Genomic DNA, 25,376 nt, shown 5'->3' on the forward strand with positions numbered 1-25,376 from the left:
TTATGAGGAGCTAGTACACAAACACATACATAACCGAGATCCCATAGATATGGTTCTTAGATGTGTACGGACGATCCATCGTGTTCAACGTAGACAGAACGTGGAATCGTTTTTCCTGCAACGTAGCACCCCATTTGTCAAGTGCTACCTGTAGGTTGGTCTAGAATATTACAGGCAACGTAGTATACTTCAAGCTGCGACAGCAGAAAGTGCACTATTTTAGCGGGAAGGACACATCCATAGTATTTTTTACACCATCTGGCCTTTGGTTCTTGATATGTCGGAACTCGTTCGAGCTTGCTTTTTGTCATGCAGCCTCTGTCAAGACGTAGCGTTCCTCTTCGACTTCTAGCCCCATCTGATTTTAGTACTATGCCGGTTTGTTTGTGGAAATGGCTTATGTGTTCGCTTGTATGATTCTAAGTGCGCCTTACACGAAGTAATGCTCAAGAGCCCTGTGGCGGTCTTCAGTTGGTATTCGCCGGCCTTCTTCGGTGTGTGACGTTTGTGCTTGATGTCAGTGGTCTTAAGTATGCAATCTCTTTTTCTCTTTCTCAGAGTTGTCTCTTTTCGACTTCACTATATCGCTCTTCTCTTTTTCTCTCCCGGTCTCTTCCACTAGCTGCGAAAGGTCCAAAGGCGCGCACCTTATCGGCTCCAGAGCTCCTTCGTTGTGCAGGTAATAACGAAACTGTTGCTTCGCTCTTCTGCCAACGATAGTAGCGCCTCCATCGTTTCTACTGCCTTTGTTTGATCCGCTTCAGTCGTTATTGGCTAAAGGAGAGAAGCCCCTGTTCTCTTTCTTACTCGCTGCTTCTCATTCTTTTTCACTGAACCTACTGCTTTTTCCGTCGCTTTTCTTTTTTTCCTGTCCTCTACCCATTTGACGGCATCGTTCCTGCATTTCACTTCTGTTTCCTCCTCGCCGCCTGTTGGTCCTCTTGGCCGACCCCAACAGCGGCCCATCGGAAAGGTAATGGCATCTCTTCGCGCAGCTACCGTGTTCGTTCTGCGGCCTACCTACCTACACATCAACCCCGCTGGCCTGTCCCCCACTCATTCTCTTTCTCTACCGTCCCTTTCTTCCCTTATATTTTTCTTTCGTCCTCGGCCTACTACTCACTCTGGCCAACCACGAAGCTAGTACGCGTTCTTTTTTGCCGGTTTCTTTTGTGGGCCTGCTGCTGGCGTCTGACTGTCCAGCTTTAGTCGAGACTTGCCGACCTAAGCCGACTCTACCGCCGCTAAGTGTTAGGCCAACTTTCTACTCCACGGCGATTTGCTGCCGTCACTGTTCCATATCTACTCGGTGTGCGGCGTCGTTAGTGCACGGTGGTGGTGGTGTTAGTTCTGCTTTACCCATCGTCCTTCGGTCGCTACCTCCGGCTTACTTGCCACTGGCAGACCTTCACTACCGCCGACGGCCGCAGCTACTACCACCGTCGCCGCTGCCGTCAATTGGTTGCCTCTTTTCGTTCGAACGAACGAACGAACAGGCAAGGACGAACGTATGCAAAGAATCGAAAGCGATTTGTTGGTCGGGCGGCTGTTTGCTCGACTGTTCGTCTCCACTGAACGCAAGCAGCCTAGAGAGAAGTGCTGTAAGAAGGCCGCAGACGCCTAAAGGCTATGGGGGTAACAGGACGCACGGATAAGAATCGCAGAGCTTTTTAATGGCGCCTCCTGTTAAATCGGCTGGAATGTATCCTCAGTTTAAGTTTGAACGTTCTGTCTTTTCCCCGTTTTGTTCGCTGACGGTCTCGTTCAAGCTTTGATTCTCTATCATCGTCCCGCTCGCACGGCAAAACCTCCCCTTCCGTATCGCATAGTATGGCCGCCATTACATCGTTCTACCCCTCCGTTGGAAATGTTAGAGTACAAGATCCACCGAAAAAGCATAACCCAAATTTTCACTGCAGAGACAACTATCAAAAACTCTGCATAGGCGCAGATCTGATATTTCCCCTTATCGACCCCTTACAAAACTATTAATAAATACACGTCTGCAGTGGATAACACTGCTACAAATATATTCGATCTTGCGACAGACTTTCTCATAAGCATCTCAGATCACTCAATAATTGAAACGGTTCTCTAATTCGTAATGTATGAAGAAGTCATTGGCAGCTCTTAGCAAATCGAAGTGAAAAAGATAATTTTGCTGGGTGTAATTTTTTCTCACAATAATCAATGGCCTATCTGTACTTGTCTGCATAAGTGAGAAACTTCAAGGAGCTTGGAAGCGAGAAGGAACTGCATATACTAACAGGTATCATATTATATTTATACACTCCGTTTTACTCGTAAAGAATATGATTCTGAGTTTGAAATACGTTTGAAAGAATTTTCGCACTTCATACTATATTAACTTGTATGTAACTGCGACAGCTTATATTGTATTTAGATTTTCTTCAATAATGTTTTTTGTACTGGAAAAAAATTAAAAATCGTAAGCTTATTTTCACATGACGTTGAGCATAGAATTGCTAGAAATGACGCAGCGAAATTATCTTTATTTTTCAATATGATTCATTTGTATGTCAATCCTGAGAGCAATGATATGGAGCATTACCGTAACCTGGCTGTTTTGTTTTTCTTTTTTCTTAATATTTTCCCTATTACTACTAAGTTTGACCTTGTCGCCCTTTTGGCTGGGTATTTAGTAACAAATGCCTTTTATTGGAAGTAAATTTTTTCTGGATCTCGGGATAATATGTTACAGGTTGGTTGATATGTGCATACGCCACATGATTAGATGAGTTAGATTTGAGGTTCTTTTCCTTGATTCAGTTTGTCTAGTCTGCGCCCATATTAAGCCGTTCTGGTTAAGTCAGTGAAACTTCGTGTGCTCGGTAATGTTTTTACACTGCTTGGGAAAGCGTCACTTTGTTTTTATCTAGCAAATTTTCTACATAGCTATGACGGCTATCCAGCAGAGTGAGCGATTCAGCGCTGTATTGACACTTACGACCTTGGAAAGCTGCACCGCTGTTAGGCTGGAAGCATCTTTTTCTGCTTTTCTACTGAAGGTTACAAGCGACTGCCGTTACTACTCCAACTGGTACCGCGGCTTTAGATGTATGTACGGAGTCACACGTAGACGTTGCACTAGCGTAAAAATTGCGCAGGAAGGATCAAAGCGCAACACAGGACACAAAAGAGCCCTATCCGCGTTCTCTTGGACACATAGAACTACATATAGGAGCGACAGAGAAGGGAAGACCGGCAGTGAGCCGAGGCAACGAGGAACCGACTATGAGTGCGTTCTGTAAGCCTGCGCACAAAAATTGGTCAGCTTTTTACTTTTCTTCTTCTTCGTTCTCATCGGTGTTGGCCTGGCATCGGTGTAAGCCTAAGTTTAGCCAAGTTTAGCCAAGGCCGAGAGGGAAAAAAGAACGGGGCCGCTGCTGGAGGCATCAACAGCCGAAAGGAGGCAATAAAGGATCCTGGGGAAAAGGCTAGAGGAAGGTCAGGTCTACGAAGGTCTGAGATGTCGATTGCCGACAAAGACACTGAGGGAGTTCTTACGACCAGCACTAGCAGAAGAAGAAGCTCGAAAAGAACACTAGGAACATGGATAGAAACGCCTAAAAGCTAAAAACTGCTTTCTTCGTCTTTGTGCCGTTCTCGAAATCCAGACAGGTCGGTTGACCGTTTGATTGGACGGGACGAGTAAGGCGACAGACCCAACACTGCTTGGTCCGACAAGCCTGAAACATAGGTGAAAGTTGCTGAGGTGGCTGTAGAAAATAAAGAGCGTTTGGAAGGAAACAGAACAAGAGAGGACCAAACGTGTCAGTACCATCTTCGACGAATGGCTCGGCGAAGGAAACGCAGAAAATGTTGGATGGAAACGAAGCGACTTGAAGTGCTTAACGCTGGAAATCGCGTAAGTATGAGACTGTCCTGTATGGTGGTGTTTAGCAGTAACGGAGGCGAAATCACTTTGCATTTACTATCAGTGAACGAGAGAAGAGCCACAAGCGTAGACGACCTGATCGCGCCACCGAAGTATCATGAAATCTTACCACTGTCGTTACTACCGGGAAAACCAGACTTGTGCTCTTACTTCAGCCGCCGAGTGGCATGCTATACAAAGATTTCAACAATCTTTTGTCTTTGGCCGCTTTGCTAGGATACTTGTTGCTACAGAAACCAGTTAAGAATAAGCAACTATTTCGGTGACATATCTAAAAACTGGTAATGCCGTTCGCTTTGCCATCAATGGTTTCTTCATCGTCGTCTTGCTTTTTTAGTCATCCGAAAATTACAATCAGTCGTATCTGGAACGGATGCGGAGACGCACATATGTATATACAAGTGTTCCATATGTAGTTTTAGTAGCAGTCTGCACTTTTTAGCAGACGTTTAAAAAATTTGCTACTTTTTATTTAGTGCGACAAAACTATTTAGCTGTTTAACTAATTGAAATGCATATTTGTGTTATTCAATTATTCTTATATGTATTTATTAAATCAATCTAGCATACAAATACGCAATACAGCTAACTGATTGTACAACTGGTCTTTCAACTTACGGCAAGCACGAACGATAACCTGATCTAGACGTCATCTGCCTTGTTCACCTGGCTTAAATGTACACTATGTCCAGCTGAGTTGGCAGTAGTTACTTCTGCCAGCTGAACTAACTTAAATTACAATAGGTGATGTAAAAACGTGTAATTGAACGGAATGCAGCAGAGTCCGTCGTCTGCGCAGCGGAATGATATATCAATACGATTATGTCCAAGTATAATTGATCTCTATATATTAGGCCTTTAGCACCCGTCTTGATTTTATTTAGCCCTAGTAGAAAAAGTTATATTGATTTTTGACAGAGGCAGCTAATTGGACAGTACTGCCGACTATAAGCCTTGAGATGATCGGGTGGCTAAAATCGCATAGGCAGGGAACGTGAGTTTTTATGTCGACAACGATACGGCATTTCCTCCTCCAATGCAAACAGTGATACAACACAGATTTTGTATCCATTCCACGGCAACGCTATGAGCTACGACCAGGGTACTTTGATTGACGCTGTGTGAGGAAATTTTCACGGTAGGACAAATACATTTGTTCCTATCACTATAGAATTCACCTTAGCATACTTTGTGGCAGTTGCCAAACGACGCTGACAGGCCTGTTAGTTAAATTCGTTTAGGAAAAGTCGGCGTCCAACCACATGCTAAGCTCCTTACTCGTTCCAGCTTTGATGAAAAAAAAAAACATATAAATAAAATCTCTATACAATCGGTGGTGTGGAACTATCTAGATTTACTAACAATAAGACGTACTTTGTCTTTGTTACGAAATTATACAACCTGTTGGTTCAGCCTATATAAATGCATATTCGATACTCGTCAACGAGGTAGTAAAATGGCACAAAAAAAAAAATATGATTATTGACGGGCGCGGATAAAGCATCTACCATGGGTCAAAACAGAATAAAAATCAATGTTTATAATTGTCGACTGTCCGTGAACTACCTGACCTTATTCATAACCAAGTAAAGGCTAGGTTTGTCGGCGTAATTTATTCAATCATCTATTCAGCTTATATATATGCGTGTATAGGTACATAATTTTCCATTGGTAAATTACCAAGTCGAGTTCTATTCCCAATGCGTATCCCGATTAAAATCTGCCTTAATTGTCTTCTACTACTGATATTGATGAAGCGTGAGCTACGCTGTTTATACCCCTCCTATTGAGGGGCTCCTAGAGAAAAACAGATAATTTTTACGAGTAATTTTTGCAGTGTTCTTAGACAACAACGTCCGACGAAATCTTTTTAGCAGGAAATGATGCTTCACGGAATTGTAATACTTTGTCTTGTCTAGTCTAGTATTCGTACCATATGTCCATAGACGTACTATTAAACTATAACAGAAATCACTCCGAGTACCTGCGAAAAATGTTATACTCACTATTCGATGTATAGCTACACATTCTCTGTGAGTTTTTTTTTTCAAACTATACTCCTAAATTTTTTTAAAATATATTTAATATTTGTTTTGGTGATTCTCTCGATCTTCATTTTGGTGCTTCACCGTATGATTTCGACCTTAACTGGTCCTAATCTAGTTTTACCTGTTTAAATTACTCTGTAGAGCACATCGTTCGTGTGTTCACTTTTAGCTTATAAATTGAGCGGTCTGACTACAATCGTTGCTCAATCCTGGACAGTTTAGTAAAATTATTAGCACTTCGATCAGCTTTATCTATTCGTTCGCATTTTGTTAGACATCACTGTTGACTTGCGCGAAACTACTAGCCTCAGCCATTTGTCAAATAAAGCTTATTTCGGAGTGGGACCAATTCGTTAACACTGATCCGATTGTCTGTCGGGTAGACGTGTGCACAGAGTTGCATAAAATAGTATTGGCTGAAATAAAGCGAAAGCGCTACACGACGGAAGTCTTCTGCTCGGAAAAGGTTGCCGGACAGCAGTAGGAGCTTGATGCATCTTAAAGCGAAGGGTTGGTTTAAGGTTAAAGGTCAAGTTATAATGAAACGTATAATCGACTTAGCTTTCATAATCGGTTATAAAATGGTTATTTTATCGTTGACAACTTTTATAAATCTATTGCTGCAAAGACCCGTTCGAGTATATACTGGATCGGCTGCTGTTCTCGTAGTAAAAGCATTATACATTAAGCAAGATTTTCTGAGGTACTTTATGTGTGTCACATCGTATTCAGCGATGTATATCACATTTTGTGACAATCCAATATATACCACTAGGCTTATTAACACGGTTCAGTGGCCAGCACTCTCTCTCCTACGACTATCTATCAGAAGGACCATATAATATTAGTCTCATAAACAATAATATTATAATTCTGTGTATAGTTGTTACCATAGTCTTTCTTATTTATGCGGCGAAAACGTGTACGTATTTTGATTGAAATGAGGACTTACGATCCGAATTTGCTCTGTTTACTCAAAGCCACGGGTTTCTCTGCTTTGACATAGGTGTCCCTGCTTGTTTTGGTTGGCCTGAGCCTATGAAGATCTTATTGTACCTTTAAAGATGAACGCGCATCATTTGTCTCACGTATGGTTCGAGTTTGCTTACTTCGAAAGCGCGAACATATACATCAAGTATATACTACGTTTTATCTACGCCAGTGATATCGGCTTACAGATACTGTAGAGGTTCAAGCATTTCGATAATTTCCGTTTGTTTTCGCTTAATGCATTTTTACCTGTTTTTTTTTTTCTTGCGCATTTTACTGCTTGAAGTCTCGCGTTTAAGCTCATTGTTAATTACGGATTGTTGAAAATGACCTCGATACCGCTGTGATCATCAGCGGCGAATGATTTATCAGTGTAGCTCAAGGCAGGAATTTGCTTTATTTTCATCTTAAATTATATCAAAGAGAAGCTTCTTTTGATATAAACAAAGTAATAAATTACGAATCATCTACTATGAAACAGTTTTTGCAAGATTTCTATGTTTGTGTACGTCCAAGTGAAATTATTTTCCATGCGACCTCCTTTGATCCGCCATCACATCATCTAGCTTAGTGGAGCATGTTTCTTGATAAGTAAGAGACGTTTCGCTGAGACCGGCAAAAATACTTGCAGATTCGGCTACGGTTGCGGGCAAACCAACAATGGCCATCGCTGCGGCTGCATTCGGTGGGCATGCCAGAACACACCAATAGTCAATTATGCATACTGATAAACGTTCAGATATGCGCGCTTCAGTCAAACAACGCCTGATTGCCTACTGATTTTTGACAGGTTATTAGGTACATAGCTTTACTGTAACTTCTAATTCACCTCAGAGATAGTGTTAGAGGGGTTCTGTTATTTTGTAGCTCAAAAACCCCAGGTCTGAGGAGGGCGGTTCGAATATGCCTCTAATAAACATTGTACATACATCGGTTCAAATCGGAATATATGCTACGCTGGTAACTGGAACGAAATCAACTTTTAGAAACAACTAGGGTAGAATCAGTTCTAACATGGGTCTAGAATTTCAAGATTGCCCAATTAGGGTTTTCTTAGGCCAATGCGCGGCTTGATAAACTTGTTTCCTACTTACTTATAACATACTTTGCCATTGAGCAGTCATATTTATAAAGATTTATTCTTATAAACATCGATATTTTTAGCCTTACTGCACCCTTTAATAAAAGTGAAACCGCTATACCCTTTCTTATGCTAAGGGTAAAAAAACTATTGAGAAATAACTTAAACTAGCTATTTACAATAATGCCAAATGCATATAGGTGGCCAGTTACTACTGCACTTGAAATTTTTGTATATTATAAAACGTTAAATAATGATTTCTACAATTGAGCAAGCCACCGAGTGCGAGTGGTTGATTTAACATAGTCAGCCTTGTCAGGACGTACAATTAACCTAGGCCATTTTCGAGCACAGGTTAGTATTAAGTGTATTCGCCAAGAATTAACTTCAGAGTTAGGTAGACTCGTGATAATGGAAATACGTCGCCTTGGTCAATTGTAATTTATGTCAAGTGTTGGTTTTTTTCTTGTCAAATTATAATATGGCGTCCGCGGGGTTAAAAATGAGATCATCGGTTGTTTACGGCAGCCGTTTGAACCACTGCGCTGCTATTTATTATCATCAATCTGCATTACTTCCAACAAGGTTAAGTATTCCTTTTCAGATAAAGGGTATATCGGCCTTTGACAACCGAGATTTCCTCAAAGCATCAGGGTACCTAAGTTACTTAAAACTCGTGAATTCGGTCCAGCTTTCTGACTATACAATATATATCTCGTATTTGTTAGGATTACGGAGTAGGCGGTACCGGCTAGGGACTTCAAATCAGAAGATCTTTGGTCGTTATATGGTTGGACGCATAGAAAGTGATACAGTTTTGTATTTGTAAATTTGTTAACAAAGTAAATTGATAATCTTCCTCCAGCTTGGTCAGTACCGCGAACTGCCGAATATACGTGTATTTTCTTCTCTTAAGCCGATAATAAACTTTACTTTTTTTCAGGAAGAAGTTGTAGGACATTGCAGCCATAGTTACATACGAACTTGAAATATACGCCTCTCACCGGTCAGAACAAGGAGGCATTGGAAGGTTCACAAACTTGGGTACCCACGGTTAAAAAGAAAGTCTAATCCAAGAAAAACAATGGCAAAACTGAAAAGCAATACGTCTAAGGGGTTACATCATATTTGTCCAAAATGTTGCGGGTGCCTTTGTGGCAAGATGTGAAAAATACACGAACTACCGTCTGACCAACAGACCAAAAATAAGCTCGTAGTACTAAACGTTACAAATGGAGTCCCTATTTTTAGCAGCTCTTATGGTATATTCTATGAATAGTAGAAATAACATTATTATCTGTGCTATTTTCACATGACTACTTTCGCGTCTGGCGAAACTCGTGCCTTTAGCGTTTAGTAGAATTTTTGGGTTGTAAACCTTAAGTGAGACGTTTCCCATTTTTACGGTTTAGTCTTCTTCATTATTATTAGAGACATTACTATCAATGTCTTTTTTTTTTTGTGAAATTAAAGAGAACTCGTGAAGTTGAGCGATTGCAACTTTCTCACAAGCGAAGCAAAAATGTTTTATCGAAAAGCTCAACGTTACACATTGGGACAATATTTTAGTAGATGCTTTAACACACCCAGAAAACGGTATCGTCATTTACGCTGATAATACAGTTGATACATTTATGTCTTTTTTACTTTACAGTCATTAATATAATTCTATAACTACTCGATGTAGATGCTGCTGAAGAATATTGTTCGTTTTATGCTGTTAACTGTCTTCCTAGGGTGTGAAATTGTCAAGTGTATATAAAATAGGAATGATGAGTTTGTTATATCATCAAATATCTAGTCCAAGCACCACAGGTGGTTAAAATAATCATTTAAAAAACCGGAACCTCATGGCATAATCGTAGACGAATGTAACTTTTTGAGTTTATTAAAAATGTGTCGCTGTAGATCTACTGCATGTAGATCTGGATAGATTTTCAAAATCACCTATTATATGGCAATAAATGCTATGTTCCAATCTTATTCAGGTGCAGCTCAACTTGCCGCCATGACGATTAGTCACAATCAGGAACTAGACCGTAGTACTATAAATACCCGAATATACTGCTTCGCATTTTTGTCAGTACTTAAAATGCATGGCCGCTATATCTTTAGAAGCCCTTAGATACAATAATGTCTGAGACTGGAACTACTACGCAAAGCTCTAATTCGTTTTTCTCAAACTTGGATTCTAACCCAAGTAATCAAGGCTACAGTTTGTTAGATAAAGCTTATAACAGAATTTATGACTTCTGGCAACTTATTTACGATCTTATTTCATCTGCTATAACTATACGATGATCGGTATGATAGCAGTTGAATATCCAACTATTTACCGATTCCACATTATGGATCCGTAATAAGAAGCGTAAGCGGCAATGAGTTGAGTTCGATAGGACGTTAGTATGGAGGTTAGACGGGTTCGAAAATGATTCTCTTACTTCAAAGTGCGAAATAATAATAAGTGGTCTCTTCATACTTAGCTATCGCTGGTGGTAATTGAGTAGGTTCTTCCCCTTCACGACAAGGATGACACTAGGTGTGCAGTGGTTTCTTCAAGGGAACGTGGAATCGAGCTTTTTCTTTTCTTAAGCCATTGTCGGTCCCCAATCATAGATATACGGTATTTTCGGTCAATTTACCTACGTGTGTTCGCCTTGCATAGTCCACCACATAGTGTCAAGCTCATTTACGTGTATATATATATATTATTTATATTTATATGCCTCACTTGAAAGATTAATAAATAAATATTTTTTTCATATCGCTTCGGCCGTGTTTATCAGACAAGGGTTTCCTCATTATGCAACCAAAGTTCCCTCTATCCCGCAACGGACGAGTTACGCACCCTCATTCATTGCGATACTGAGAGTTCCCGTGTCCATCTTGCGCCTCAGTCGGCCCTGAAAGAGAGCATATTTTGATCATAAATGGTACAGCGCTTCTTCTCTAAGTAGACCGCAGAGCTATCAGCTGCGGCTAGCGGTAGCTTGCTATTTCATGTGTCTTGATCGGCTTATTGAAGAGTAACATCCTTGTTTTAGCGAAGACGACGCTAGGGTATTGGACCATCAGGCAGGGGACCTTGGCTAGACACAGAGATTATACTTTTGCACCCCATCCTGCAACCATGGAACGCTCTCTTTCGGTGTATCCTGGGCCTTCCATCCTAATCAGGCCTCAGACTCCTTCAGTGTATAATTTGAAGCACAGCTACGCTCCGCGCAAGATAATGATAAAGTATCTGAAAAAGGCAAACTTATCCGTTCTCTTGACATATACCAGGAAGACACTTGACTTGATTCTCAGGCTCAGGTCCGTAGCGCCAGCTTTGCCTCCTGATCGCTTTTTGCGGCGGTAAAAGCATCGTGATGAACCGACTTTTAGAAAGCCCCTCGAGAAGCTTTGTCTTCAAAACCTATCAAACGGCGACTCCTTTGACCTCCAAGTCGAATGATACGCAGTCTTCTAGTTCGATGCACCATCTGGTCTTTCGTCGGTTTTTGTTTTGCTTCGAAAGGCTCAACTTTTCCAGCCATCCTTTTGGCCTGGTCTCACTGAATGCTGACCTTAGCAATCTAGTCGCTCCTTCACGTGTTCAGATATCGCCTTTGTCAATGAACTTTTATCGCAGAAATTCGCTCCCGTTTTAGTGCTGGTGTTTAGTTGAAGCGACTGCGTTGATTTTGTTTTCGGCTATCGGTGGCGAGCGCTTTGCGGTCTTTAGCCTCAGCCTTAAGCATACAAGCACAGACCAGTTTGATTTTAAAGAAATATAATATATTCAAATTTAGTTTATATCAATACTCAGTTTCGGTTTGTTGTTTTAGTACAGTAGAAATATAAAAATTCTGAGTTATAATAATCTTGACGACAGCACTTTATGTAGGTGCCGGTTTTATATAAGAAGTTTATCCTTTAAGTTCTATATTTTAAAACTATAACGACAATTGTTATTATATTTTTCGCTTTAGCGTCAAGTTGCTGCCAATACTTTGTTTGTGTTTCCAAAGTATATCCTCTTAGCGCTGAGAAGTATACTTCGTTTGAAAATCAACTATCGGCTAAATTGGGTTGACATTTTTTTAAGAAAACGAACCGTTCCGGAAATAGCTAGATAAACATTTCTGTAGTAGATTAACCGAAACATCATTATTATATAATAGGTCCATTTCCCGAGTCAATTTCAAGAAGCATTTAGTAGTCTAATGAATGGTACAGAGAATTACTTGACGCACTCTAGGTTGTGACCGCAGACATGGATATACTCTACGTGCGGATATACTTTTCTTTCTTCTTGTATTAGTATTTTTCAGATAAAAGGTGCACAAGTCTGTGTATCTAGAGAAATAAAATCTAATTTGGTAAAATGGAATTAAATCCTAATTTTTATTCCTTCCTGGTGCGACGGAGCCTAAGCTCACCTAAAGTTTGTGTATGCGCTCATATTTGTCAATATATTATAGCTTTTTTTGGTCTAAAGGCTATACATACATAAAGGCGCCTGAATACGGTATGCATAACACCACCTACAATTCTGGTACACTTCTAAGGTACTCATTTCAATGCGAAGTAACCATCGCATCCTCAGTACAGTGGACCAGTATACCCGTTTCATGTAAATGGCGCCGACAACGAGGGCAACTAAAAGATGACATTTGCCTTGTCGCAGGCCTGTCAGTGGGCATTTTCAAAGTCGGTGCCTACTTACAACCTGCCTATTCATCCACACACCTCAACAGCGCTTAGCGCAGTAACGACTGACCCACTGAATGAAGGCACAATCGAGCTTTTTCCCTTCTGCATATATTTCCTTCATAGTTCCGCCTCTATCAGGGAGTTGCAAAGCATAAGAAGTGAGAGCACAGACCGTGCTTTAGTTTCGAACACGATCGCTGAAGGAGAATGTCTAAAGAGGCTGTTTCAGGATTGGGCCTGATTGCCTGGTGTCGCTTGCCGGCGTTCGAAGCGGCTCAAAATGAAGGGCGCGTACTGGGTGTGGTCAGACTAACGGAGCTGTGGAAACCGATGGGCTTTCTATTCAGCTGTCTACAGCACATTCAAAAGATGCGTCGGTCCTAAGCTTCGTTTAGCTCTTTGCTTACCCGAACGCTGTGAGCGCTAGTGTCTCATAGCTGAGTTTTCTCTGCTTGTCTATGATTATTCTCATTAGCTACCAGCAAATCAGAGGGAACCTAATGCGGTGTTTCAATGATGTTGAGCAGCTTTTCGATCTATCTTACTATTCGTCGCCTGGTCACAGCCCTGCGCAATGCTCTCAATTTAAGTACATAAACATAATGTGAACATGGTTCGCGACTAGCTTGCTAGAACGAGTCGCGCAACAGCCGACAAAGCGAGAGCGGCTAGACCTCAAGAGGTGCCTACACCAACGAACGTTGTAGCAGTCTAACTGAAGGGCCTAATTGAGCTTCAAAGGACAACAAACGAAAAAATCCTTAAGCGATATTGATGGACAGGGCTCTTTGGCGCTTTTGTAGAAAGTATATGTAGACATTTGTAACTACCTCCAAGTTCCTTGAACAGCATACACTGCTTGTTTTGTGTGAATAAAGTGAGGAAATTATATTAATGCAATATGTGTATGTGTTGCGTCACGGTAGTTTCGAGACTGTGTGAAATTATCAAACTTCCGAAGTCTCAAATTCAATCCTGTCATAAGCATCTATGCAACATGTATCCATAAGGGAAGGTTTTCTTAATATATGCATACATATATGAGTTTACTATAATGCTTCCAACGAAAGCTTCGAATGTAATCGTCTGAAAGATAGCTAGAGCTTGTAGAACCATATGTACAAATTGACCCCACATGGAGCGCCACTTGTCGTTTTGAGGGCTGTCAACATTTTGCTGAAATAGTACCGTGTACATATATTTTAGAGGAAATTTATTGTTTATTGTTTCTGTGTTAATTTCATTAAAGACACCTATTCTTTTATGGCTTGCGTGCACCAAGTACTATACGCATGTCCGAGGTACCTCATATACGCTGTTTGTTTTTTAATTTGTTTCATTGCTTGGAAATACGTATCATATTTATCAGAAGCTTCACCTTGTATGGTAACGTGCTATTTAATTGTAAGTCAAAATCCCACCTGATTACTTAGCGTCTTCAATGGCATTTCTATCTTATTCTCACTTGGGTCAGAGATAAGTTATTTATTCTACCATCTGAATCACACATCATCAAGTCATATTGCTCATCTTACTTTATTTATTTAATCACACGAGTTACGTATCCGTAATTGCAGAACTTGCTCTAAAAATTAACCCTGTTGTCTATTACGAACTGTATTTTCACAACTTGTGTACATTCGATCATAGATCGGCCATTTCGTTTAGAAAGAACGTCTCCCAATTCAAACGTTCAATTCCAGCGTTGCACAAAGTTTTCCAAGAGCAATTCGTTCTGTAGTTTGTAAATGTATTTTTCTCGTTCCGTGTTTAGGCATCGAACCGCGAAAAAAGACGTTTGATACATCAGTTCTATTGAAATCGGTGAATGTGTTTCTTCTGATACGACTAGTAGAGAAACTACATTGGGTCGAGCGATTTGTCGCATTGGGCCTTCTCTTCTCAGCTGACCCATCGAGTACACTTCAACTGTGATCAGCAGCGAATAGAATCGGCCAAGGCTATCCAAGTACCGTTTGTCACAGAATGTTTCTACCGCTATCAAAAACTTAGTCGATTTAATCTGCAGCCACCGTAGCAGCGTCTGAGATAATAGTGTGTTTCTAAACTGGGTAGGGTTCTATTATTCGTTAGACTTAATGTAGGGCTAGTTTGTTGGCACTGGTCAAGGATGGTATTTGTCTTCGTACACAGGAATAATGAACTATTATAAAATTCGACTCGTTCGGTTTAATTAGCTTCAAGGTTTTTCCTCAAGATACTCAAATGGACGGACACTCAGTCTCGCTGACCTTTCTTACCTAAGTATTTTGTATTTGAATACAGCATTTATACGGTATCTAACTCATCGCGAACGAATTGCTCGTAATCCGTTTGTGATGAGTGAGAAAGTTTATGGGTAGTCACAGCTCCTTACCACCTGGCATTAACGAAATATGCGGCGGAAGCCAATTCTGTAGATAATAATCCTAAAAAACAAACGAATAAGCAATAGCTTTTCAGTCAATATAGTAGTAATCACTCAGTCAACTGGTCAAGCTACACTAGCTCTTTAATCATTTCCTTGCTTCGCTGTCTTCTAACGACTTCGTAAAAATCCCCCGCGTATTCTATAAAGATAGACTATCAGAAGGGCCGTGAAGCTATCTTGCTGAGGTTCATGTTTTAGTATAGCGCGGAAACGCTGTTATAACAATTGCTTTCACTGAAGCCGTGCTCGCGCGAGTCACCCATCTAAGCCACTCTATGTGTTTGTTTTTCGGGTCTACGCGCCCTTGAACATGAGTCCAATACTTGATGTGGTATAAAGCTATTATGCCTTGAGACGCAGAAGCAGCTCCCGTCGATTATTTGAAGCTGTTGATCTGCTACGGAAACACTTACAGCGTGGACGTGTACTTGAAACATTGAAACACCGTCTACAACGTACGCTCGTACGTTAATGAACAGTAGCAGCCTCAATGTCTAGGTACCGAAAGCGAAAAAAAAAAGGTTCTTTTTTGCCAGTGGCAGCTTTAAATGTCAATAGTTTGGTAAGCAGATTAGGTCTATTTATTTAAGAATGTTTGATCGTATCCGCATAGCGTTGCCTGTTTCGTGGAAATTACAAACAGGCACACTTTCATTGAATGTTTTTTAGATGTACTTCACCTTGTTAATTTTGTTTAGTACATATTTTCATACTATTGATTTAATAAAAATGATCAAAAAACTGTAATGCAACGAAACATAATGGTGTCCTTTTTCAAATACTTTTCCTTCTTTAAAAATGCCCCGGTTACCCATAATGGGCAAACAACTCATTAGCTGATATAATGGGCCGCGATTACTTGACTATAGTCAAGGTTGTTGAGACTATGAGATCTGAACGATAGTTAGGTGTTTGGATGTTACATAGCCCAAGCAAAAAGCGCTAGAAAACACGGGATTTCATTGTCTCTCAACATCTTGTCATGCAACGCGCAACTCACAGGCACGACGACAAATCCTATGCAGAATTGTTATAGGTGACAAGAAATTATTCCTGTATCAATATAAGGTAGAGTACGGAACGGAAAGTTTGTTAAGTAAGTACGGAAAGTTAAGCTATGAATTAAGTTAAATCTTCATTGTGATTTATGTTCAGTGCAGCTAGAAAAGTCTAACGTGCTGGCAAATTCTTGAAAAAACCAAGATGGTCAACAAACTTCTTACATGGCCCGATTGCATTAAGTAAACAAAAAGGAGCCCAAACCATTTTTATGAAAATGCATGGCGTAGTAAACGTCGTCACTCTTCGTCAGCTTCGGGAAAAGTTTTTTGCTATGATCCTATCCTCAAGTGGAATTTGTGCTGTTATTCGAAAATGAAAAGTATCTTGAACACTGGCCGAACGAGTTGTTCAACTTCTGACCTAAAGATGTGTGCCGAAACAGAAGCAGTAAATTGGATCGGGAAAGGTCGTAAAAAGTCGCAGCGAACAAATAATGAAGAAATTTGTTGCTAGAAATATAGTGAAGGGCTGCGCTTTCCTTACTGAAAAGACTAGTATTATTTTCTGTGCGGCCTATTGTAGCAGGGCAAACATTGTGATACATGCGTAAAGTATTCATATGTATATATCACAATTTGTAAAACGATGGTGACAGCCATCAGCAACAACATCACCAAGCAACATAATCTTAGATCTATGCGCCCGGTCAGTAATATCGATACAACTTACGAGGGTCTCTTCGTCAATGGCATAAAGACAACAAGCAGAAGCCGCCATTATTTTCGTTGTCACCTACTTTTGAAACATACCCAAATCCCCTGCCGTGGCCTGAGCTGCCCCGCCGAGGCAAAATTTCTTTTTTCCTCTACTTTTCGGCTCTTTGATTAGGCAGCCAGCTAGAGCCATTGCATTACCAAGAGTCCCCATTTCATAAAGGCACGTTTCTCAGCAACCTGCTGCGGGCTCACAGCATTCAACTGGTAGGGTCCTCAGCGTCGGCGGCGGTAGCGGCAGCATCCCTGTCGTTTTTGTCACCGTGGACACCGTTCGCTGGTCTACCCTTCCTTCCTTACTCTTTGTCGTCATCAGCGCTTGCCAAAGTAGCTTTTCGCCGTCTTTTCCGACTCTCGCGTCTGAGTAGTACCACTCACTCTTTCACCCTATAAATGGTACACGCCAAAAGCTAACTGCAGCTCGAGGCATTAGCTGCTTGTTCTATCGGTACGTTGACAATACTACAGGTCACATAGCCTGTGCGAAAGAAATACTGGCTACTCAAGAACTGGTGCATTTGCGTACGTTTTTGCCAGCACTTATTGCTATATAGCGTAGTCGTATTATGAAAGATTTGCAGCTTTATCAATTTACGTGTGTTCTACAGTAGTAGTCGATAGATTCAATAGACCCGCGTGCCTTTTCGACAAAAAGCTATAGGTGCTAGGATTCATCTACAGGATTCGATCCGTCGTTGAAGCTGGATTCGTTTCAAGCGCAGAGTCGTCTATTATGAAGTGAAAGAAAGCAGAAACGAGTCTTCCTAGCGCGCACATAATTAATCCGCTAATAATTAATTGCTTGGCGCCTACCTTTAGATTAAACGTGGAGTGGATCAAGTTCTACAATAGAGAAAAAATAGTGATTTGTGCTATTTTAGTGTGAATGTGTTTCTCATTACGTATCATCAGTTTCGTACTCGTTGAGCTTTGTCGACCGCACTTTAATTGTTATTCTAATTCGCAAGACGTGCTACAATGCGTGACGGACTAGGGGGAGAACCAGCAGTGTTTTCCTGTTCATTATTCTACTTCCTATTTCGTATAGCTCCCCTAGCTCATCCTGCTCACTGAAATTCTACAGAAGTGTTTTGCTTTCATGCACAATTTGCATTTGATATTTAGGCACTGTTTCCTTCTTTCATTGCGTCGTATCCTATATGTTCTCGTAGTATCCCCCGTTATTTTTGATGTCGTCGGCTACTGCTCTTCACCCTCGTTTTTTCAAAAACTATCTTCTTTTTGTTATTACCTTACATATGATATTTATATGTATGTTTAGTATACACAGATATATGTGGATATTTTCTCTGTGTTCTCTGACGATCTTTTTCAAAAAATTTTTTTGCGTCTCCTCATGCCCTCCCTTTGATTTATCAGTTTTCTCGTGTGCTTCCTTTTCCGAAATTCCTAGGCAACTGCCCCTTTCTCCTGATAGATTCTTTCTCTACTCGCTCTTTAAACGGAACCAACATGACCACTAAACCCACAGTTGTGATCTTCTTCACGCCATACCTTTTTTGCCGTCTCTCCGCCGTCTACTAGAGTCAGATGAAAGCGCAGGAAGGCGATATCGGCGTCAAACGTCGCTGTTTCTCTGCTCTTCCCGAATGCTCTCTTGTCCTTGTCAACGTTCCCCGTCCAGACCTCGCCTGGTAGCCCCTTCACGACCTCTTCATCTCGTTTTTCGCCCTTTGTTGTAGTTCGAGATGAGCTCACACGCGAGAGAGTTTTTAGCCCTCTGGCTAACGTAGCATTTACGTATGGTATTCGTAGTAGTAGTAGCAGTAGCAGCAGCAGCACTAGTAGAAAGGGCAGAGTTAGCAGGCGCTGAACAGCTGCGTTCTCAAGAAAGCTAGAGGAAAAAGGAGACCAAAAAGGCGGCGGCAGCAGCAGCGGCTGGAGAATCAGTTGTGAAGTGCAAGAAGTTTTTGTGAGTCGTGAAGAAGGTCGTGCGGAACCTGTGAGGGCAGAAAGGTATTTTTCTGTGAAATGACCACTCATGTCGACGCTTATGCCCTGCCTCCATTTTCACACCTAGCTCAACTTCTGCCGTCGTTATTATTATTGTTGCTGCTACTACCGACGCTGATGCCGCTACCGCTGCGGAAGCTTCTGTTTTTAGGCAATCAGCTACCGAGGGCACATCATCACCTTCAACGCGTTCACGCGGATACACACACAGCGCTTACCCGTTTTCGACCTGCTGGATTCCTTATCCTAACGACTTCCCCCATGAACCCCGCCCTTTACGCTTTTAGCTTTTTTTTTCGTCTTCCTCCGTGCACCCCTATATTCTTTTTGTTCCCTCTCTATATATGTGTCGAGACCGGCCGTCTGACCGTCCCTTCCCTAGAAGCTTAGATTTTCCGCCGGTTATTGCGGCTATCGCCGATTAATTGCCAAACCCGGCTTTTCCCTTTCTTTCTCTCTCTCTCCATCTCTCTCCTAAGTTATCCACGTTAATTACTATTTCATTCGCTGAAAAATCATGTCATCATACTTAGAGTGTAGATACCTATTGGAGCATTGCACTGGTTGGACAACAGCAAAGGCTACTGGCCTGCCGTTAAACCCCTTTGCCTCTTCGGGCTTCCCTCCTATATGCCTCCGCCTACAATCTCCGTCCCGCCCTGTGATTTAAAGAGTTTGCTACTATTGTTGTACTGCCTCGTCATTCTAAAGTTGTCCTGCTGCTTTCGTTGGCAGTGCCGGTTGTCGTGGGTGTTACAACGAAACGCTCGCTATGTCGGATTACGACAGGTACGACGATCACTGCTTCATTTCTTCTTCTTCCTCTTTCATTAAATTCTTCGTTTCTTCTGTTTTGGTTTTGGCTTTTTAGTTTTCTTTCAACCCCCCGTTCCGTCCTATCGGAACTTGCCCGCTTTGTGACCTTTTGCGTTGTTGCCCTTTCGATTCGATTGTGACCTTTCTGCCTGGTCTGGTATCAACTCGGGGTGCGAATACCATCTCGGAAGTAGTGAGCACATATGTAGGGGCAAAGCAAAGGGATCTCTTGAAAAGGATAAAGGCTATTGGTTTCAATTGTACAGTGATGTGTCTCAAGTTAATTGTACAGTCTGATTTTAGAAACTGGTTTCGTAACTTTTCCTAATGATTGTATCAAAGGGCCTAGTAACTCTTTAATATCCGGCAACATTTCGAATATTCTGAAATGGCGGCGGTGCCATTCTGTCGATCTGAACGCACGTACTTCCGAGAAGGTGACCGACCTAATGTCGCTGCTAGAGGCACACAGCGCCATCTAATAGCGACCAAAAGCGACGTAAACTCTAAGCGAATGACAACATTGGTGGCAGCCTAAAATGTTTGCTGTTTAAACACTTCACGAAGGCCAGTTTTGCCTTCGGTAACGACCCGCTTGATTTAACCTTTTTTCAACAACCTTGGAGAACATATATGTTATCGCAATGTAACATTTTATACGGAAGGCACAACGAAGAACTACTGTCTTATTCGATCATTCTCCGTCGGGGGGATTGCAAAGCTATAATAGATCGGCATTATGCTTGTCGAACAAGATGTACGTAGCAGTCTGATTTTGGCAATCCATGTTTCGATTAGGGCTTGTCCGTAGCGTCTCACACGAACAGTGTAGCCCGCTTGATTCCTTGCATCTGCCGAAGCCCACATTTATACTGCATTAAATCTCCATGTTCATGAGCCTCTTGTCAACTGTTTGAAGATAAAAATAAGGTTTGATAGTGACAATAACTTCCGTGCGCTCACCCCGGTCGCTCAAGGCATGTTGTGCTGTCGGATAAACATTCGCCAAGTTTGCATGCGGAGGTCAATCCAACTAATATACTACTTGTAATTATTCTTCAGTTAGTCAGGTTAACCTATTAGCGCTAGTTTATAAAGACATTAACAGCCCGTCGATGTTTGTATGCACGTGTTGCATATTGTTTAGAAGTAGGATAATTTTATTTTCCTAAACGAGAGCTGATTTTTCCGAGTTTAGGGAAAGTTATATCTGAACAGAGAAACAGTTGTATATTACACTCATGTTCACTTTTGACTAGAACTAACAAACTAACGAACACGCAATTAAGGGCGTTGTGCGTGCCGTTCACCTTCGAGTAGAACACCATCAACAAATATCACCACATTTTTCTGGCAGTAAGCCTAATTTTTAAGATACTAGGCTGTGCCACTGAGCAGAATGTTATAGAATGGATTGTGCGTGAATGATTGCTCTACCAAAATAGTCCGCTCTCTGTAGTCAGCAAAAGGGTCAAAGAAGGGCGTCCCGGACATTTTCGCAGTGTAAATGTATCTGAGCATCTGAGAAACTTTGTGCACAGGTCGAAAACGACCGTTTTTACAAACTGAGAGCTAAGAATCAACATATACTAGCTCTATTAACAAACGCCAACGAAACGACAACGACAGGCCCCGAAAGTTGATCATCGTCAAGCCTTACTTATAGCACGTTTCCAAGGCCTAAGAACATACATAGAGATACCCAGCGATACCTGTTCATAGTGGTCTTTCTTCTTTGCAACAGTTTTCACCCGGTGATAGATATATATATATATATAATATATATATATATATATATATATATATATATATGTCACCGGAGGACAACGTACGTTTCGTTTAGCGTTAATAGGTACAGAAGACAGTAACGAAACTGGACGAAGATTGCAAGCATTGCGTCCTTCTCTCCCATTGCGCGCCAGGACTAGGGATACCTGGTTGTGGTCTGAAAGCTAGTTCCTTGATCACTTTTGCTAGTTGAAAGGAGAACCCCACAGTCCCTTTTCACATTCAGTACGGCTTACAAGTAAAAACTTGTAAACGGCACTTACGAACAACTATGCAAGTTCCGAGCTTATCTGCACAGCCGCCGACAGGGACCAAATAACACTGGGAGTTTATTAGTTCTTATTGTATAGACTACTTCTGTTCCTTATTCCTTTGGGGTTTCGTGCAATTTCATACATATACAACTGATGCAAACGATTAAAGAGTCCTGCCTCATGTATTTGGAACTGATGGAAGTTCCCTTGATGTCAGTCATGGTGCTCCTATAATTTAAGGTTTATCCTATCCAAAATATTAACAATAATTTGAATTCAGTAGATTAGTATGATCACGCCTTGGTATTATACTGTCCTCGGAAAATATCTACGGCCGCGACTTCAAATTGAATTGGAGCTCTCATGATACGTTTCTATTTCACATAGTAGATCGAATGAAACAATGACACGTGGCGCAAACATCTAAAGATTAGGCTAAACTTGCAGCATTGACCACATTTTGCATTACTATCGCCAAGCAACAGCAAGAGCGAATTTGAAATGCAAATAAATGCGAGCTTGTCTAATGATAAAATCCTTTACTTAGTTCATGAACAGAATAATACGCCCATGAGATGAGGATGAACGGTGTGGCATGGCGCATGGCCGAATATGTGCAACAGACCATTTGATCTTTTTATCTATTATTATCTACGTAATTATTGGAAGGTCGCAGCGACCAGTGTTAAGGCTCTAGTATACAGTTAGGCTGTTGTGCATTTTTAGATACATTTTTGAAAAATATAAATAATTTTAATAGAAATCAATATGATGATCCATTCAGTAATTTTGATATCTGTTTGCTTATGCTGTAGTGCTCGTCGTGCGTCGTGCCGTCCAGAATCTAAAACCATGTCGGAAGCCGAAATGATCATGGAGGTTAGTATCGCTTCTCACTACGTTTTTTGGAATGTTCTAGGCAGTCTACTCGATCGAAATGTCACCTTACTTTTATGGGTAGCGTCTAGACTGGAACAGTGCAACACTGGAAACAAAAAGAGAAACACTTCATAGAATGCGCCATTGTCACGAAATATATAAATTGCATTATTTATTCGGATCAAATGAGCGCCGGCAGTGTTTACGGGTTAGATTACTGCATGTGCATTTATTATGGCAGCTCGGCATAGCTCTTTTATTAACCAGCGGCTTTGAAACGCCTTTCGGGCAACCACAGGAGAAGCTGAGAAAAAAGAAGGAAGAGGAGGAGGAGATGTGGCGCGAGTACATCGAACAGCGTAAGGCCCAACGTGCGAAGGAGGATGAGGAATTGCGCAGGCTAAAAGAACGCCAAGCCAAACGTCGGGCGGCACGTGAGCAACAGGAGGCCGCCATGATGGAGTATAAGAGGCGCAGCGAGGAGCAACGTGCCCGAGGTACAAGATCCATGGATATGTGTCTCGCCCAAATCTTTAGCATAATCAATTGTTCGATTTCTCGCGAAGCACGGATTACTCAATGCATAGAGGAACAGACATATATATATATATATTAGTTGTATAGTAATTTTCTATGCCACGCACGCATCATTATAAGATATTTGAATAGATCACTTCTAGCTAAGAATAGTTCCATTTTTGCTCTTAAAAATGCTTAAAAACCATGTAGAAACGTATAAACGTCTTGACCGATATAGAAATGCTAACGTCCGGCATCCAGCTTTGACAAACAACTGTCTCAATAAGTTGTTATTATATTACAGAGGTTGAGGAAAAAAAGATCAAGGAGGCTGAGGCTAAGCGCAAACGTTTGGAAGAGGCTGAGAAAAAAAGGCAAGCTATGCAAGCTGCCAAAGAGAAGAAGGAGATGGAGCCTGTCAGGCCTAACTTTAGCATCAACAAGAAAGAGGCGATCGATATGGGCAACGCCCTAGGCACTTCCAACTTGGACAAATTCGCTAACATCATGCACGCGCGCGGTGAAATGGGCAAGACCAAGGAACAGCTTGAAGAAGACAAAACCACTATCCTAGCGATGCGCGTACCGCCTCTCCAGATTGAGGGTCTGTCCGCCGATGAACTCAAGAAGCGCGCCAAGGAACTTTGGGAGCGTATCGTCTCGCTGGAGTCCGATAAGTATGATCTGGAAGACCGTCAAAAACGTCAGGATTACGATGTAAGTTTCATCTCGTCACAAAAAATAAACATATGACACAAATTGTATTTGTGCTGTTTCAATCAACGTTCATACATTACTATTTCTTCTGATCAGTAAGTTATTGCTTCGAACTGAGTTCAAATGTCTGTGGTGAAGTTAATATTTTCGTGTCGTTGTTTTTGTCTTTGCCTATTGCTAATAACAGCTGAAGGAGTTGGCCGAGCGTCAGAGGCAGATCAACAGGAATAAGGCATTGAAGAAAGGTCTTGACCCTGAGGCTTTATCTGGAAAATATCCTGTAGGTATTCGTGAAGTGCACTGCCTAAGCTATGCATTCAATCAAAGCTCGTGTATCTTAGTAAAAGTGAAAAACATACGACCGGTATAATACATTTGTTCCCAAGCTGACTGCGCTTCTCTGGTATTATCTCATTTATAGCCCAAGATTCAAGTTGCGTCGAAGTACGAACGCAGGACAGACCGTAGAACATATGAGGATAAAAAGGAATTGTTCTCGGGAGGCTTCGAAGCGGCCTATGATGCCGACCTCGAAAAGATCTGGGAGGAGAAGATGATGGCATTTAAGGAGCGCGAAGGCCCTAAGGAACTGCCCAAATGGGACCCTGAGAATCCGAAAAACAAACAAGTGTACGATCGTACCCGTGCTGACTACGATGACGACGAAGAGGACGATATTCCCGTGCCGGTGTTCAAGCCGCCTGAGGATTTTATGATGACACCAGCACCGCCCGCCCGCGAGCCTGAGCCCGAGCCCGAAGCTGAGGAGGAAGAGGTAGGCCTACGACTGTCATTTACGCGTTCATGCCCTGCTATAATTATAACAATCATCATATTATTAAATAAGAAGGGTAGGCGCGCCAGTGATACGGACAGATAACAAACACCGTTTCTAATTAGTATATTCGTTTCAGGCTGAGGAGGAAGAAGCGGAAGAAGAAGAAGAAGAAGAAGAAGAGTAAATTTAAAACACTTCTAAGATTTGATAGTGGTCTACCGCCCCCACTTGTAGTCTTCCTGAGCACATCTAGACCAAAGGCAAAAGGTGCCGCTGTTCTACACGAATATTAAACTACCAGCGATGGCGGGAGTTGTGCAGCTAACGAATAGACCTCTGTAGTCTCCTAACCTAGCAAAAGTGATAAAAATACAGCAAGCTAATAAAGGCGCTAAGTAAATAAAAAACAACCTAATTGACAAACGACTTGTCGCTGGCGCTACCGCTTGTCACATACGTATGTGCTTCTTCCTAAAATGTAGGACTCGTTTTTTAAACATGTGTTTCTTTTGTAAACATAGGAAATAGCGTTAATAGGTAATTATTACAGATCTTTCGCTTTGGGCAAAAAACGGGAAGTAATTCTGCGTTCATTTGAATATTATAGTCGAAAAATAACGAATAATACAAAAAGGGTGATTTATATTCTAGCTTTATAGGCCTACGAGACTATACGACTGAATTATATTCAGTCGTATGAGAAAACAGT

At 41.5% G+C, this 25,376-nt stretch overlaps 1 protein-coding gene across 4 annotated transcripts; it reads left to right on the forward strand.

Annotated features, from left to right (window-relative positions):
• Positions 1 to 17,290: 17,290 nt before the first annotated feature.
• up (Troponin T, skeletal muscle) lies at positions 17,291 to 25,119 on the forward strand. Of its 4 annotated transcripts, none has more exons than XM_022847390.2 (8): positions 17,291 to 17,390; positions 19,652 to 19,705; positions 22,590 to 22,653; positions 22,952 to 23,150; positions 23,477 to 23,889; positions 24,077 to 24,169; positions 24,311 to 24,664; positions 24,804 to 25,119. In XM_022847390.2, exons 2-8 carry the CDS (start codon positions 19,689 to 19,691, stop codon positions 24,849 to 24,851), a joined length of 1,188 nt encoding a protein of 395 aa, XP_022703125.1. In that variant the 5' UTR covers positions 17,291 to 17,390; positions 19,652 to 19,688; the 3' UTR covers positions 24,852 to 25,119. The 4 variants fall into 4 exon arrangements, with proteins under 4 accessions (XP_022703125.1, XP_086827815.1, XP_086827813.1 ...); XM_086971686.1 differs by having other exon boundaries at positions 17,364 to 17,464; XM_086971689.1 differs by lacking the exon at positions 19,652 to 19,705 and having other exon boundaries at positions 17,334 to 17,390.
• The last annotated feature ends 257 nt before the right edge of the window (positions 25,120 to 25,376 follow it).

Source organism: Varroa jacobsoni, unplaced genomic scaffold (assembly GCF_002532875.2).
Source record: "Varroa jacobsoni isolate VJ856 unplaced genomic scaffold, vjacob_1.0 scaffold_1281, whole genome shotgun sequence".
Lineage (NCBI taxonomy): Eukaryota > Metazoa > Arthropoda > Arachnida > Mesostigmata > Varroidae > Varroa > Varroa jacobsoni.

Excerpts from the sequence above, each read along its gene's own strand:
- up (XM_022847390.2), top strand. Across the intron at positions 23,151-23,476 it reads CGAGGAGCAACGTGCCCGAG|AGGTTGAGGAAAAAAAGATC; the intron begins GTACAAGATCCA and ends ATTATATTACAG. Across the intron at positions 23,890-24,076 it reads AAAAACGTCAGGATTACGAT|CTGAAGGAGTTGGCCGAGCG; the intron begins GTAAGTTTCATC and ends TGCTAATAACAG.